Source organism: Arachis hypogaea, chromosome 19, assembly GCF_003086295.3.
Source record: "Arachis hypogaea cultivar Tifrunner chromosome 19, arahy.Tifrunner.gnm2.J5K5, whole genome shotgun sequence".
NCBI classification, from domain to species: Eukaryota; Viridiplantae; Streptophyta; class Magnoliopsida; order Fabales; family Fabaceae; genus Arachis; species Arachis hypogaea.
The window spans coordinates 96,557,186-96,574,351 of record NC_092054.1 but is presented as its reverse complement, the minus strand read 5'-3'; the positions used below and the strand labels follow the sequence as shown (position 1 = coordinate 96,574,351).

The 17,166-nt window shown below is 32.1% G+C and overlaps 1 protein-coding gene across 2 annotated transcripts; it reads right to left on the bottom strand.

The window, feature by feature from the left end:
- Window positions 1-10,477: 10,477 nt before the first annotated feature.
- On the bottom strand, window positions 10,478-16,667 carry LOC112776374 (uncharacterized). 2 transcript variants are annotated; one of them, XM_025820522.3, is made up of 14 exons: window positions 16,419-16,667; window positions 16,172-16,261; window positions 15,453-15,587; window positions 15,172-15,362; window positions 14,392-14,613; window positions 14,190-14,282; window positions 14,068-14,106; window positions 13,668-13,757; window positions 13,452-13,554; window positions 13,221-13,301; window positions 12,658-12,734; window positions 12,253-12,333; window positions 11,992-12,083; window positions 10,478-10,954 (listed from the first exon to the last, which is right to left on the bottom strand). In XM_025820522.3, exons 1-14 carry the CDS (start codon window positions 16,486-16,488, stop codon window positions 10,831-10,833), a joined length of 1,488 nt encoding a protein of 495 aa, XP_025676307.1. In that variant the 5' UTR covers window positions 16,489-16,667; the 3' UTR covers window positions 10,478-10,830. The 2 variants fall into 2 exon arrangements, with proteins under 2 accessions (XP_025676307.1, XP_025676308.1); XM_025820523.3 differs by having other exon boundaries at window positions 16,172-16,255; window positions 16,419-16,619.
- Window positions 16,668-17,166: the final 499 nt, after the last annotated feature.

The window sequence follows — 17,166 nt, the reverse complement described above, 5'->3', positions numbered from 1 at the left end:
CATGAGAAGTTCAAAAAAGTCCAAGCACTATTTACATACGATGCGATACCATCTAAAGTTAAATGTCAGTGCTTATTATTTGAGTCAAGAGGGATATTGTGTCGTCACTCTCTGAGCGCGTTAAGCTTTGAGCGAGTAGAAAAAGTATCACCAAGATATATATTGGAACGATGGAGTAAGAATGTAAGAAGAGGCACACACATATCAAGAGCAGCCACGCCGAACCTCTATTGGAGCCAAGAAGAGTTGATGATTTGGTATTTCGGTCACAAAATATTTTTGAATTTACATCAGAATCTAAGGAGTTGATTGGGATTCTGCACCGCGCTTATGATAATGTTATGGTTGAGATGGAAGAACACAATGCCAAAAAAAAAAGAAAAATGTTCGTTATCTCACAAACATGCTTCGTTGGAAGATATTAATAAGCTTCAAAGCCCTCCACGGGTGAGAACAAGAAGACGTCTGAAAAATAGATTGGAATCAAACACTGAAAAACAGATTGTAAATGTTGCAAAGGAAAAGAAAAAGAAAGATCTAAGTGAGGTAAAACTCATGTTCTTTAAATAAGAAAAATTGAGTTTGTGCATGTTAATAGTTTTGCTAATATATATTTTACCTTTTGCAGTTGAACCTTTTTTTTATGGTAGTTCAGTGATGCAGTCACATTTCAGCAATTATCATGGATATATTATGAATTATTAATTTAGAGATTCAAGAGAATAAGATGGATTTTGGGTGTGTTTATGAATCTATTTCATTGTTATTTGACACAATTCCATAATATATTCATAATATATCCATAATATATCCATAATAGATGGCTTGGATAGTCTGATGGCTTCAAATTCTTGAATGACTTTATCTCTGAGTTGACTCATTTTGTCAAATAGAATAAGTGAAGCATATCCGATTCTAAAATGATCAACTTGTTCTTACAGTTTAAAGAAATTTTTTTATTAAACTCCGTTAATTTAGTAATAGAGGGTTTTCTATTTTTAAAGATAGTTATATGTTTTCAATTCTTTCATGAATATTTTTTCTTTTTAATCTTTTTCTGATCAATTATCTCCAGCCATTTTGTCACATATATTGCACAATTCCATCTAAAAACAAAAATGAAATAACACATTAAAATAGGACAATAACAAAAAATACAGTAAAATTTATTAAATAGAAAGATTATATACTGTGTTCGCTACCCACTGATGTTGACGTATGGTGCTTTGACACCCTCATCCTTGTCTACCAAAGGTTTACCTCCGGCAAACACCCTCATTTGTGAAACTATGAAACTCTAAAAACCAAAACAAGCCAAGAAAAAGAAACTCTATATTTAACACTAAATTACACCGAAATGAATAATTTCAACCTACAGATTTCAGTGTTTATTTGAATAGATTTCGGTGTATTCGAGAAGCAATTCGGTGTATTATAGAACTTATTCTTCTTTTCCCAAGAACTATCACTGTACCTTATTTTAAATAGACAGAAACAAGAAAATTTATAGAGAAAACAGAAATTTGTATCAAATAAACTATTTACAACAAATTTATTAATTTATGTTCTGTCTTCCAAAGGAGATTTTTTGTTTAATGGGTCAAGGACATGAAATTTCTTTTTTTCAACATCCGTTATCCATATCCACCAATGCCACGCATAACAAACTGGGGCAAATATATGAAGTTTGGCTAGAGAGAACAATTTTTTAGTTTAATTGGCACCTAATGTAAGAATTATTTACGAAGCTTTATAAGTGAAAGCTTACAAATGGATGGGATGTAAGCTTTTTCTTCTCTAAAAATAGGATGTAGTCTTGATAGTCTTTAATCTGGAAGGGCTTGTTATTTTTTGGATGAATGAACTTGCCCTCATGACTCGACAATGCGGCATTCTGCAAAATTTGTATAATACACCGAAAGAAACAGTTACAACAAACAATCTATTTATAATATATAAGAGCTGATACCAACTCTCTCCAAAATGAGTTTAAGTCATCTTTTCTTTGTTAATGATGCCACATCAGCAATTCTAATGACTTGGCAAAAGATAAAAATCAACCAATCACTATTTAGTAAAATATTTTAAAAAAATTAAAACAAAAAATTCTTATTTATTATTATTCAATTGAAACATCAAGTACTAATTAAATGAAATAAACATACATTAAAAGTGTCATAATAATAATTATTATAAAAAATTTCAGTTACAAATATTTAAATTCTACAACTTATACATATTAAGACTCTTACTACTCTTCATTTCTTAATCTCTCATACTAATTGTAAAAAATTTATTAAATTTAATATAACATTTTTATATGTCTTTCATTCTCATTCATTTATTTTTTAAATTATTTACAAACAAAAAAACCGAAAGAAAAGGCAAAGTGTAGCCATTAATGCAAATCGAAAAATGAAAAAAAAAATGAAAATGCAGTTTTGTATAACTCTAATATAAATAACCTATGTCTTTTTTAAAAATAAATAAATTCAAAATCTATTTATAATATGTTCTCTAAAATATTTTTAATATAACATTTATTAAAATATACTATATAGTATAAATAATCTATCTCTCCACGCATTGCGCGGGTCTCACTCTAGTATATTTTAAAAATACATCGAAATTTTAATGTACTATAGCTTACCAAAATACTAGGGGGGAGACAGTATGAGTTTTTCAAATCTTTCAATTTTTTGTTGTTTAGAATTTGACACATTGCCGAGACAACCTACGAAAACAAAACCCAAACTTAATACGTATATGGCACAACTCGTAAGAAAATCATTAATGTTATTCTAATATTACCAGATTTTTTTTATCTAATTTGGCTTTTAAAGAATCAAAGTGTATTCTGGTTATTTCTAGGTGAGATTCATGCTTCAGATTAAAAATTGTCTCCTAATCATTAAAGCATCCATCATCACTAGTCTTGATATTTGTGACCCAATGAAAGCATTTCTCCTTAAAATTGTGTGTTATTTGCTTTTGCCTCATGGGAGTTTTTAACTTGTCAAGAAAGCTCAGTGTAGGCTACACCTTTTCTGGTGAGCAATTTTTTGCTTAGCATAATTTAATGCTGCTATAACCCTAGTATTCATGATCTTAACCAACTCTTCTAACCCTTCTACCAATATTGGGTTGTCTTGAGATTTTCTCTTGTCATCTGGTAGTTCACCCTCTTGAGTAAGTGTAGCTTCCTCACTTGATTGAGAGAAGCCAAAGGCTAAATGATGGTGCAGGAAAGTCATTCTTCAATGCAGCGTTTGTAACCAACATTATTCCATCATTCACGGCTTGAGTGGATGGATGACTTCATGGTGACACATAAAATAGTTTAAGAATACACAAAAAATATTGAAAAAGAATTTTAGTGAGTTGAACTTACACATTAGTAAGAACTACTTCCTCATAAGATTCTTGTTGAGGTTGAGGACTGCAGGATTACAGAAAAAGAATTTAATTAATACAATCAAATCAAATGCACATCAATTCACATGAAATACACTGAAATACGAACCAAATATACCATTATTTAAAAAGGCATGCAACTCAATAAAACATCCACAAAATGACAACAGAAGTACTACAACAAATGTATCAACAAAGTCCCTCAAAATGGACAAAATCAATATTTAGTTGCCTAGTTACAACAAAAAGGGGACAACAACACCAAGTGAACTTCAAACAAAAGCAATACACCGAAAGAGAAACTAAATACACCGAAAATATTAGAAAAATAATTTAAGTAATACTTACGCATTAATAGTTTCTTCTTCTATATCTTCCTCTCGAGAAGACTTTAGCAGTTTATTGATTTTGGGGAGGGCTTTGATGCACCACTATTTCGTGGTATATTTTAGGTTGAATTGAGTGGATTTTATCCATTATTCTCACACTTATTCATAGAATTCGCATGTTTTACATTTTCCTTCCTAATTTTGTGCTATGATTGAAAACATGCTTCTTTGGCCTTAAATTTCTTTAATTTTAATCCTCTCTTTTTACCATTCGATACCGTGATATGTTTGTTAAGTGTTTTCAGGGTTTATATGGCAGGAATGGCTTAGAGGATGGAAAGGAAGCATGCAAAAGTGGAAGGAACACAAGAAAATGGGAATTGCAGAAGCTGGTAGCAACGCGCACGCATGGACGACACTTACGCGCGACCAGTGCAACAGACAAGTGACACGCACGCGTGGATGACGCGTACGCGTGACAAAGCGTCACGTGCTGCAGATATCAGAATTCACTAGGGGCGATTTCTGGGCTACTATGGACCCAATTTCAGGCCCGAAAATACTGGTTAGAGGCTGCAGAGTAGAGCTGGAAGGGGGAATCAATCATTCATTCATACTTTCATTCACACATTAGTTAGGTTTAGATATAGTTTTCTAGAGAGAGAGGCTCTCACCTCTCTCTAGGTTTTAGGTTTTTAGGTTTAGCTTTTCTCAAATTCAAATTTCTACCTTGCTTTTATTTAGTTTTCTTCTACTTTTATTTATTCTAGTACCTTAGTTTGTCTACTTCTATCATTGATTCCTTTATGTTGCCAATTTAGCTTATGAATTCTTCTTGTTTCCTTTAATCCTTATTAATGCAAGTTATGTTTTCATGTTTATGATTACTTCTTTCTCCATTTGTTATTATTGTTCCTATTGCAATTGTTGGTCTTAGATTTTGCTATGTCTTATTACTTTTCTATGCTTTTATTTTGTGTCTTCCAAGTGTTTGATAAAATGCTTGGTTGGATTTTAAATTATATTTTTGTATTCTCAGCTTGGATTGAGTATTTAGAGACTCTTGAGTTATCAAAATTCTTTTGTTGATTGGTGATTGAGACTTGCTGGTTGGCTTAGACTTCACTAAATCTAGTCTTTGATTAGGACTTGTGAACTTAAGTTGACTTTGCTCACTTGACTTTCCTTCATTGTTAGAGATTAACTAAGTGAAAGCAAAAGGCAATTACCATCACAATTGATGATGATAATGAGGATAGGAATTCCAATTCTCAATCCTTGCTATGACTTTTCTTAATTGTTAGTTTACTTCCTTGTTGTTTACATTTCTTGTCTCTTATTCCAAAACTCCAAAAATACTTTTCTATAACCAATAATAAACTACACTTCCCTGCAATTCCTTGAGAGACGACCCGAGATTTAAATACTTCGGTTAATTTTATTGGGTTTGCTTAAGTGACATACAATTTAAACATTGACCGAGGATAATTTGTTGGTTTAGAACTATACTTGCAATGCGATAATTTTTGTAAAAATCTTTACCGACAATTTTTCTCCGTCAGGCTTGAGGCAGGCGTTTCCAAAGGAGGAGCACATACTTGAAGTGAAACTCTAAGGAAAACAAAAATGAAAAAGTTGATATGGAGTAAGCATTCAGGTACAAATGATTAACTCAATGAATAGAACATTGAAAGTGAATTGGAAAACACACATGTCCAGTGGTTCTGATTGAGAATGAGTCTGTTTCCAAAGAATAATCATTTGTCCTTTAGGATTATCATCTATTATTCCTTCCTGAACAGGAGCTAGTTCATTCAATGATTCTTCTTGTTCTCTGAACCTGAAATATACCGAAACTATTTCACAACTACACCTCAATCATTCAATAAAAACACAACTTCTGTTGTATAAGAACTTACATAGTTATAATTTTTTCTTCTTTTTTTTCTTTCCTTTTTTCCTTGCATGAAATCCAGGGTCTTTTTTTCCAAAAAAAATTATATGAAATCAGAAGCAGAATATGGTAGCACAAGAATTAAAGAAATGGTAAGAGAAAAAAAATTACATGTTATCAATTGGTTGATTTACATTGCTCTAATAGCTTGTCTATGTTTGAAACACAGCATCATTTTCACTTGCCAACTTTACATGTGGCAATCTAAGGATAAAATAACAATTATTTAGGAAAACTAAAGTAATTACATAAGGTTTTAGGAAATTTTATCAAAGAAAGAATTTCAGACATTGAATCTTACGTTTGCGAAGAATCATAGTGAGCTTCTGTGGAGTGGAGCCCAGTTTCTGGAATATCAGTGATTTTTTTCTGCATCTTGGAAAAGAAAACAATTATTAGGCAAAAAAATATAATAAAATTGGAAAAATAACCCAAAAAGTACCACATACTTTTGTGCAGGCTTATCATTTATTTTCTTCAATCTTGTTTTTTCTTATTTCTTGCATTTTTTCACTTCTGTCGGTACATGCAAAAGATTTTGTTAATAAATAAAATTTTGATAAAAAAAAACATAGCATTACAATGATAGTTTCTGAATCTTACTCATTATGTGATTCAGTTTTTCTTAGGGAGGATGAGTCCTCAGTAAAATTGAACACAATCCTGAAAAAGCAAATAATCCTCAGGCAAATGAACACAATAAAATTGCCTAAATACACCAAAAGGAAACACTTACTTTTTTGCAGACTTTTGATTTTTTTTCTTCAATCTTCTTTTTCTTATTTCCTTGCTTTCTTCACTTCCGACAATACATGTAAAAAATTCTGTTAATAAATAAAATTTTGACGAAAAAATAAATATAGCATTACAATGATATTTTTTTAATCTTACTCATCCTCAGATTCAATTTCTTCTTCGGAAGATGAATCCTCAATAACGTGTTTCCTTTTTTGGATTGCATCCTAGAAAAGAAACCAATCATCAAGCAAATAAACACAATAAAATTGATAAAATACACCGAAAAATAATACGTACTTCTTTGCAGGGTTGTGAATTTTTTTCTTCAATCTTTTTTTCTCTTATTTCCTCACTTTCTTCACTTCTAGCAATACATTTAAAAAATTATGTTAATAAATAAAATTTTGACAAAAAGGAAAAACATAGTATTTCAATGATAGTTTCTGAATCTTACTCATCATCAGATTCACTTTCTTTTTCGGAAAATGAATCCTCAGTAACGTGCTTTCTTTTTTGCGATTCCATCCTGAAAAAGGAAACAATCATCAAGAAAATAAACACAATAAAATGGTCAAAAATACACCGAAAAAGAATACTTACTTCTATGTTATTTTTGGTGTCTCCTCCGAATCATCTTCAGAATTAGAATCGGATTCAGCAACACTTTTACTTTCCAAAGCAATAGTCTTCTTCTTTTCCTTCTTTTCTTCCTTCCTTTTTACTTCTTTTTTATTTTAGTTATCTTCTGAGCTATTCTCTTTTTATGATTTCCTAAAACAGAAAAAATATTTGTTTACACAATATTTTAATAACAAATACACCAAAATTAAGAAGGCATTCTGTTGAGTTACTATGTCATCCTTGATCTCAGCTTGTATTGTTTCAACCAGCAACTCCCTGGTCCAATATTGGACCCACAGTGGTCCAGGAATTGCATCCATCGATCTATTTTTTGTGTCAATTCGTAAAAATATACAATCATTAGAGCAAAAAGGCAGCTATTAACAACATATTTCTTTTTCAATGTGTGCTCTCTGATGTCCTTTATGACAAAGTTGAGCACATAATCACCCCAATTCCATTCACGTATTGTGTCCACGTGAAGAATGGGTAGCATATAAACTGGAGAAAGTTTGCTTACCGTTATCGGCAACAAGAAGGACATCTGAATGTAGAGAATGAATGTCCTCTTGAATTTCAGCCGATTTTCCTCTCCATCATAGAGGTTGATAATTGCAACAAAGTCTTGCCTTGGAAGCTTCTAACAACTTCCGTATTCTCCTCACTAAGTTCTTAAAAGTTGATTTTGGCTAGATAGCGTGGTTCTACAGAAGCAGCAAAAAATATTTCAATAACATAGAAATAATTTGATAATACACCGAAATTTGATTTTCACAATACATTATAAAATGAATTTTTATCAGATACACTCAAGCGAAGGACAGCTATTATATTTTCTGGGATGATGTTGATTATACCATACTGTGTGTCCAGTTTGTTACGGGAGAGATCAAATGAATATGGCAATTCTTTCAAAAGCTTATGTGGCACATTCATAGCAGGGATATGCACCAAACCACCAAATCTCAGTTCTTGAACAATGACTTTCTTGTTATTGTTCATGTTGTGAAAATTATCATGAGTGGATCTTGTAAAACATCTCAAATAATGATTTTTCTGTAAATAAATCAGAATCATATAAACTATATTTATACAAAATAAATTGAGTCGTTCAAACATATATATGCTTACATTATATTTTGGTACTTCTTTTTTTTCGCCATTTTTTTGTAAGGAATAAAAAAATAGTTAATAGGTAACAAGAGCACCAAGTGCACCTCAATTCACATGAAATACACCGAAAGACAAACAAAATACACTCAAATTCAAACCAAAATATACCGCTATTATTTTTTTATTACATCATATAATGTGAGTTCAAAAAGGCATCAAATAAAATGATACTAGAAACACTAGAAAAAAAGTTCTATAGTTTGTTACAACAAATTGATGAACAAAATTCTTGATAAATGGACAAAAACAGTTGCAAATCACTTAAATATGTATAAAATAATATCAGAAGCACAATAACAATATTCTATTGTCTAGTTATAGTATAAGGAGGACAACAGCAACAAGTACACCTCATTTCACATGAAATACACCGAAACACAAACTAGAATACACCGCTATTATTTTTTTATTACATCATACAATGTGAGTTCAAAAAGACATGCATAAAATGATACTAGAAACACTAGAATAAAATTCTATGAGTTGTTACAACAAATCGATGAACAAAATTCCTGATAAATGGACAAAAACAGTTGCAAATCAGTACTCAAATATGTACAAAATAACATCAGAAGCACAACAACAATATTCTCTTAGCTAGTTACAGCATAAAGAGTACAACAGCAATAAGTACACCTCAATTCACACGAAATACACCGAAAGACATACAAAATACATCGAAACACAGACCAAAATACACCGCTATTATTTTTTTGTTACATCATATAATGTGAGTTCAAAAAGACATCCAACTCAATGAAACATGTATAAAATGATGTTAGAAGCATTCAAACATGCACAAAAACAAATTCAAATGCCTGAAACACATGCAAATACAAGTTAAACTATACGACAAACACTACGTAACATTTTTACACCGACCTAACACATTTATCACCAAATGAAGAGTATAATGAGAACAGTAATACGTACTTCAAGGCAAGAACATGAAATGATTGTACCAAAAAAACAGAATTATGACTATGTAGTGTTTTGCGATCGAAATGAGAAAGAGAAAAGTGAGAAAACTAGACGATTAGTGAACAGTACCTTCAATAATCTTTCGTGTTTTCTTTCTGTTTTTATTGTTGATGATTTGAATTTAGCTTTGAAATTTCCTTGACTTTTTTGCAACGATTTTGAGAGATTTTTAAGAGATTTTGAGCCTAGTTTAAATTTTGAGCGTTGTGATTTTGATCCTGGGTGAAGAACCATTTTTCATAATGACATTTGCGCTATTCAATAGTTGGGAGAAGCGCGTGTTTTGAGGCACTCTAATCTCTGAGGTTGGTTTTTGTTGGACTTGGGCCAACTTGGTTGGCCTTGTTTAGCAAAAAAGTTTGTATTTGTAACAGTATTGTATATTTTAAAGAATATTAAGGCAGACAAAAAAGAGTTTTTAACCGATCTTCTAAGAGTGTATTTGATTTGTGTTTTATTTTCAATTTTTATTTTTTATTTTTTTATTTTCAAAATTTTGTAAAAAACAAAAAAAATCAGTAAAATCTTATTTTTTATTTTCACCTTTTTTTTTTCTTTAAAATTTTGAAAACAAAAACACTAAATGAAAATACAAACTATACACACTCTTTTTGTTTTCATATCTTCTATATGCTTAGATGATATTTCAAAATTGTAATAGTTTATATTTTATGTCTTAGTTCAGATTATATACTTGTGAAGCTGATAATAGTTTATGTTGAACTAATAACATCTTTGAACTAACTCACGTAGGATAGGTATTCGAACTGAGTTATTAAATTTTTAGATTTCTCAACATCCCTTTGTAAACAATGAGTGTCTTTCTGCTTCATATATTTTGTTGTAAGCTAATCTAGTAATAATTTCTAGTACTGAAAAGACTTTTAGAAAAAATGTATAAGATTCTTAGGTTAATGAAGAACCAATTTGAATTAGTTCATATACATGAAAAAGTTCAGGAAAATAATGTCTAATATTTTTAAATTGGTGAAATATCTAACTTGAATCTTATCTAAGAAAATAATGAAAATATCTAAAATTCTTAGATTGAATTACAATTAATCTAAGTCAAAATTTAACCGGAAAAACCTAGAACAGATAACAGATGCTTCAAACACCATATTTACTTTAATGCATGACAACATTATCCTACGATCATGAACCTTAACAAGGTGGCCGTGATAACCAGAGGCGTTGGTGCTAATTAATGTTATTATGCATGGAACAAAATACTAGGACTAAGCATAATTCTTACATAAGAGGTAAATTACCCTTTAAATAATAATTTCTTCAAAATTAATCGAACTGTTCGTATTCTATCAGATCACCATGTATCACAATCCTAATAATCTGGATGCTATGCAGATTATATTACACAAGTTTCCATACGAGATCAGGCCTCTAGCTAGAAGTTAGAGAACACTACGCTCTTCCCTCCTGTTATTTTCTCTCTTCTCTTTCACCCCAAAATACAAGTTTGACTAACGTCTCATAATCATTGCAAAGCCTAGAAAGCTGATGACAGCGGAATCCAAAAGCTCCAGCCATCTTGAAAAAGTTCCAGGTCAAGACTTGCACATATTGGGAATTGTTAATCAGGTGCAAATTGTTCTGGTCAACTCATTCACCTTCGAGTTCCGCGCCGAACTCCGCCAGCCGCTGGGTTTCTGCATCCAGATCCCGGATGGTGGCATGGTTAATCATACCGTCATCCTCGCAGGCATGTATCTGTCTACCACCAAACCTGGTAATAAAAAATATGAAGGAAACGAAGTAAAAGATGATATCCACAAGGAAAAAGGGTAAACAAAGATGCAATGAGAAATTAAGGGGAAATAAAAAGTTAAGCTTATGATAAATGGAGGAGTTAGGGTTCCAATACTGATCAACAGAACAATAACACAAGAACAGTAGGACGGGTTCAGACAATGACAAAATGAAAATGAGTTCTGTAACCTAAAAACATATAACTAGGTTTCTCAGAGAAAGATAGAAGTGCTTTGCATATAACTAGGTCTAGATTAATTAGTTTTTCTTGAGATGGAAAATCTATGAAGAATAGTACAGCAATTGAATATGACAAGGTAGTAATATAGATTTACTGGAACACTTAATAGATTGAATATTAGTTCTGTATTTTGCCTTTCATTGGCTCACAAGTAACTTATTAAAGTTGACTTTTGAAAAATAACTTTCTAAAACCCATAACACCTATATTTGGTAAATCAAACTAAAAATAACTTTCAATAAGCACAAACAACAATAATTGTGTTTGGTAAAATAGTTTCTAAAATAAAATTACTATAATAGACATAAATAGAAGAATTTTGATCATAACTAGAATTTGACATCAATAATTTAATTAAGGGCAAATATGAATATCTATTAATATATGAAGTTATATTAAACTTTTTAATTTTGATAAACACAAACCAACTTCGAAAAGCACCTCTTTAAGTGCATTCAAAAGCACCCGCAACTTTCCAAAACTACATGCATAAGCACATAATCTTTTTTATTTACCAATCATAAAATGAGGTGCTTGTGCTTTTAGAAAACAAAAGCACTTCTCCAGAGTTTTACTAAACCAAGCATAGTTAAGGATAAGGTCCTTGAGGGAGACGATCATTTAACAAGAATGAGAGATGATCAACTAACAAAACTTGTGGTGCCTAGGTAGACCATTCCTACTTATGTGACAGCATGACATAGTAAGTAGTTACAACAATGAAGATGATGGACTGGCAGTAAAATCAAATAATATAAAAATGTCTAAATTACCATCTTCCATTCATCAATTCTATGCACTTCTGAGCATCCTTTCGATCCTTGAATTTTACCAAAACAACACCCTGTGGATGATTCTCACATACCTGCAGGTAAAATCAGTATGGGACACGAAGTACAGAGGCAAATTAGACAACTGTATGGGTACAAGTAACAGAACTTCTTTTTTTTGGGGGGGGGATCCAGACAAGTATAAAGTATATAAAATAATAAATTTATAAAATATGAAAATACAGACAAGCTTAGATCAATTACCTTGACTGAGTCCAGAGGACCAAGCTTCGTACACTCGTCTTTAACATCTTCTTCTAGTTCTGAACGCAAATTTTCATCAGCCTGCATAGATTACACAATATCAGCAAAATGTCCAGTATGAGAAACAGCAGAACCAAATTGTAATCCAGATTGGTCAAATTGTAATTAACACTAACAAAAGCAGGAAATCCTGCTGTAAATTATAGCCCCCTATCATTAAAATAATTAATTGATACATAACATAAAATACTACTATCAAACTTTCTAGAAAAACAGAAAACTTGAAAAGAAGTTTATTTAATAATTTCTATTGTCAAAAATTATGGACAGGTAAGCTCACTTGTACAGCAATGTTCTAGTATGCTAATTGCACAAAGAATAAAAGTAAAATGAACTAATGTTTACCCTCATTTCAGCTGGAGTAAACATATAACGAAGGATAACGGTTGCTGGAATTAAAACTTTTCCATCATCACGACCACCTGAGCAATTCAATAAAAACACATGCATCATAAATAAGAAAATGAAGCCTGAAATTGAATTTATAAACTTGAATTGACAAAAAAGTAATAGGAATGCTTCTGGAAAAAATATCTTTTAAATCAATCTCACAATTTGCAATGCATACACTGGAAGACTTAAAAGACTGCAATGTTGATATTATACATTGACATAGTTCACAGTGTGCTGCTTAAGCTCATGGTTGGTAACTAAGATTATAACATAAAAATAGCCACTTTACAATCATAAGCAGCTTTTCAAAGCTTTTGATTATAAGCAGAACACATTCCTTTCAAAGGGTTTTCAAGTTGGACATTCAAATACAAGTTACTTGTAAGTTAATACACCCACATACAAATTGACTTAAAATCAGGAAAGGGAAATTAGGCTAAAATGAAGTTGAACTGGGAAGCACGGAAACCAAATTTCTGAAACATCAACTGAAAGTACTGGGTAAGTAAGCATACCCCATCCAAGCATTTTGTCTTCAACCTTTTTCAATTTCTTCTTCTTTTTATTGTCTACTTGCTTGCTTATAAACTTCTCTCCTGCATATTTAACATAAAGCTCCATCAAGCAACAATAGACACAATAAATAACTAAACTTTTTTATTTGAGACATGCATTTACCACAGCTATGAATGAATTATTATCAGAAAGTGCCGTCTGAAGTACTCAAAATTTAAATGATGCCTTACCTTTTTGCTCAAATTTAGCCTGGCTGACTGACATAGGAATCTTGTCACCAGGACGAAGAGGTGTTCCATCCAAAATTTGGAGTGCTAGAGCAACTGAGGGTTCCTAGTATAGACAAATAAAATTGAAAACCCTTGCATATTTACAAGTAAAAGTCACACACAGAATCCAATCTTGAAAAGAAAATCACATGCCGAACAATAAGGGAAAAAAATTACCTTGAGATAGGTAACCAGGGCGTCTCCCTTTTTCCTTCCTGTCTCTTTATCAACATAAAGCTTCACACGAGGCCTTTTAGTTTCTGGGTCCTATTGTGAACATAATCATGCATTCATATTCACAGACTGTCACCCATCATTTTATTTCTTAGTTTGAATTTTTTAAAGAATGGCCTCTCATAGGATAAATGTCATATTTAACATGCTCTGCTCTTCCAAGTGCCGAAATGCTAATCCTACTGGCATTATATAGTCACTGTACCATTTGTATAATGTCAATAGAGTTTTTGTCATATTCATGTAACAACCTCTTTTAAGATAGTGATAGCCATAAATTGTAGTAAAATTCTAACAGTTTTACCATTTAGTAGACAGTAGATAACATTTAATGAAATTGTACCTCTCTTATAATTCCACACTTGGAAAATACCTCCACGACCTACAATACATTAACCATGTTATTTCTTGCAACAATAATATTCTTAGGAAAATTAGGACCATAGTTAAGGGCTTAAGGCTTACTTCATCAGTGGTAACATCCTCCGGTAATCCAGTGATGTAAACATGCGTATTAATCTTTAGCTCAAACCAACTGTCTGGAGGTTTATTAGCTTCCTGAAACACACAGAGTTCAATTGACATTAGGAACTCATTTGTCTCCAAAAGTGTTCCAAAGAAAATTGACTTTGGGTGAAAACATATGCAATAGAGAGAGCAGAAGCACCTTCTTCTCGGCTGGCTTATCTGAAAGCTTCCTCTTTCCATCTGTTACAACATTAGTGTTGTTTGGATCTTCCTTTAAGGGCTCGGAAGGAGCAGTCAATTTTGAAGTATCTTCAAGCTTTTCGGAGGCATCAGAACCAGTTACTGTTGGAAACACTTCCTCTTCTTCCAAGAAGGTCATCTCTTCAACACCATATGGTTCATTGCTGACAGAAGCATGCTCCTATCACATAACAATAGTATTTAATCCACCAAAAAGGACGAATAGAAGAAATTAGTAGAAAGGAGGATAAGGCATTAACACAAAGAAACCAAAAATGAAAAACTAAACCCTTTCTGGATAAACTGTGCAATAAATAAATAATTGTTGTCCCCTTTGAATCTAGGATAACACAACATCTAGCATACGTTCATTAACAATACAACTCCCGACTCAACAAGCCTTGCTTGCATGGCACAAAGGGAAAAAAATAGCATTCTGTTATACAGAAATCATTTCTTCAGCTTAAACATGCAATGCAACACTCTCAGCACTATAATTAAAAAAGAAAATGAAAAACTTCATGTCATCTCTTTCGCCTAGCCTAGTCTAACCATATAATACAACACAAACAAAAATAATCTTTTTCAGTGCTACTCTTCCGAAAGAAAAGTAAATGTACTTTTCTTTTTAGTGAACATCTTAAGCCCTAATAATTACTATCTGTCAGGGAAATGATTGGAAAGACCCTAACAATTTACTAGAAAGCACAAACAAAAACATAAAATGCCATGCACCTACCTGGGGAACCCAGACTCTAAGATTCTTGTCCCACTTGTACGTTGTCCCGTCATCATCAGTAAACTCTTCTTCACCCTCAGGTGGCGTTGAAGGTCTCTCAGGATCTGCTCCTCCTACACCTTCTACTTGTGCCTCTGCCTCCTTGATCTCATTTTGAAATTTCTCAAACTCATCAACATCATTGGTGGACACTACACAACAATATCAATCTCTAAGATCCAAGAAAAATAACAGCAAAATAGAAAAGCCAAAATCCAACAGAAAGAGAAGGAAAGCTATACCTGCAGTTGAATAAGCAGGTCCCTGCTGGTTAATTTCTGCCCACAACTCAGGAATTGAGGACAACGGCTGCCATTCAGTTCTTCCTTCAGACCACACAAGTGTGTCTTTCAAGAGGTATCCATTTAAGTAGTGTTCTGTTCAAGCCAAGTACATAAGTTTCAACATGGTTAAGTTCTATTCACTTATTACTTTATCCGAAACTCATCCATGAAATCTTTTCATGCTTTAACCCCCCCCCCCCCAAAAAAAAACAAAAACAACACCAAACATAGCCTAAGAGTAAACCTCCCTCAAATTTCTCTCCGACCAAAATAATCTCCAACACATTAGTCCCTGAAAAATGAAAAAGCATAGTTCCTAAAGTTCAATTTAGTCCTTAACCCTCAGAGATATTAGTTCCTAAAAAAGGATTAGTATGATCAAATTTTAGCCGCATTTCAACGAGAATCATAGTGTACAACGTAACGCTGCATTCGCCGCCCAATATCAATAAAATTTTAGGGAACAACCAAACACAGCAAATCAATACAGTTATGCTATTCCAACATGGCCATTCAGACACCAAAATCAACATGCGGCAAAAAGTGAACTCCAGTTGTACATTAATCCAGTGTTGAATCCATATATTGCCTATTCCGAAGGTTAAAGTAAAAAATATATCAAACTAAAATGACATTCCTGAAATCAAAACAAGCTAAGAAATAAATAAAGAACTCACGGAGCAGCTCAGAGCGAGCGTAAGGGCCAAACTGTTGTTGATTATCAGCCGCAACATACCATCCCACTTCAGCAGTACCACCATCTTCACCTTCCCAAACCAGATTCAATGAATTATTATTTGCATAAACCAAAATCAAAATATTGTAACAAAGAAAAAGGATATAATTCGTTAAACTAGATAAAGTAATCTTCTTTTTCTTATATCTATCTATTGCGAAAAGAAGTTACTGGAATAGAGGGTATACCTTGTTGCTGTTGCGGCGGAGGTTGATGCTGTTGGAGGTTGCCGCGGTCGTAGCCGTTTTGAGACGACATCGTTTTGGAGAGTGCGAGTTTTCTCGGGGTTTCTGGGTTTCAATGTTTTGCAGTGGGTTTCTGAGTGTGATTTCTTTCTTCTTTTCTAGTTTCTAGAGAAAAAACTTAAAAAATAATAATAAAGAAAGAAGGAATACCAATTCGTTCAAGGCAAAATGGAAAATGGACATGAAAGCCATAGAACCGAACCCGTAGCTAAACCGATCAGATTTTTCGCTCAACCGGTTGGTTAGAGTTGACTCGGATGATGATTCGGTCATGCTTAAATAATTATTGATTTAATTACTTTGCGGATCCTATAATTTTATCGAATTTTTAATTAATTTTTTTTTAATTAGGTCTCTATATATTTTTTTTTTTTAATTTAGTTCATGTTAACGTTAAACAAAAAAAAAATGTTAGTGAATTATGAAATTACTTGTATACTCCCAGAAACTCAATTAAAAAAAATATAAGGATCTAATTGAAAATTCGGTAAAATTATAAATATTCAATGAAAGATAATTCCTATAATCCCTATTTAATGATTCTATGACATGAAAGATATTTTTATAATCTCTTTTATTTTGTCATTGTCATTCTTTTTTTTATTTATATACAAATTGTACCAAAAATACATTTTTTTTATTTTTTTTTACTTTTAAAATACCTTATCTTAAAAATATACAAAAAAAATAA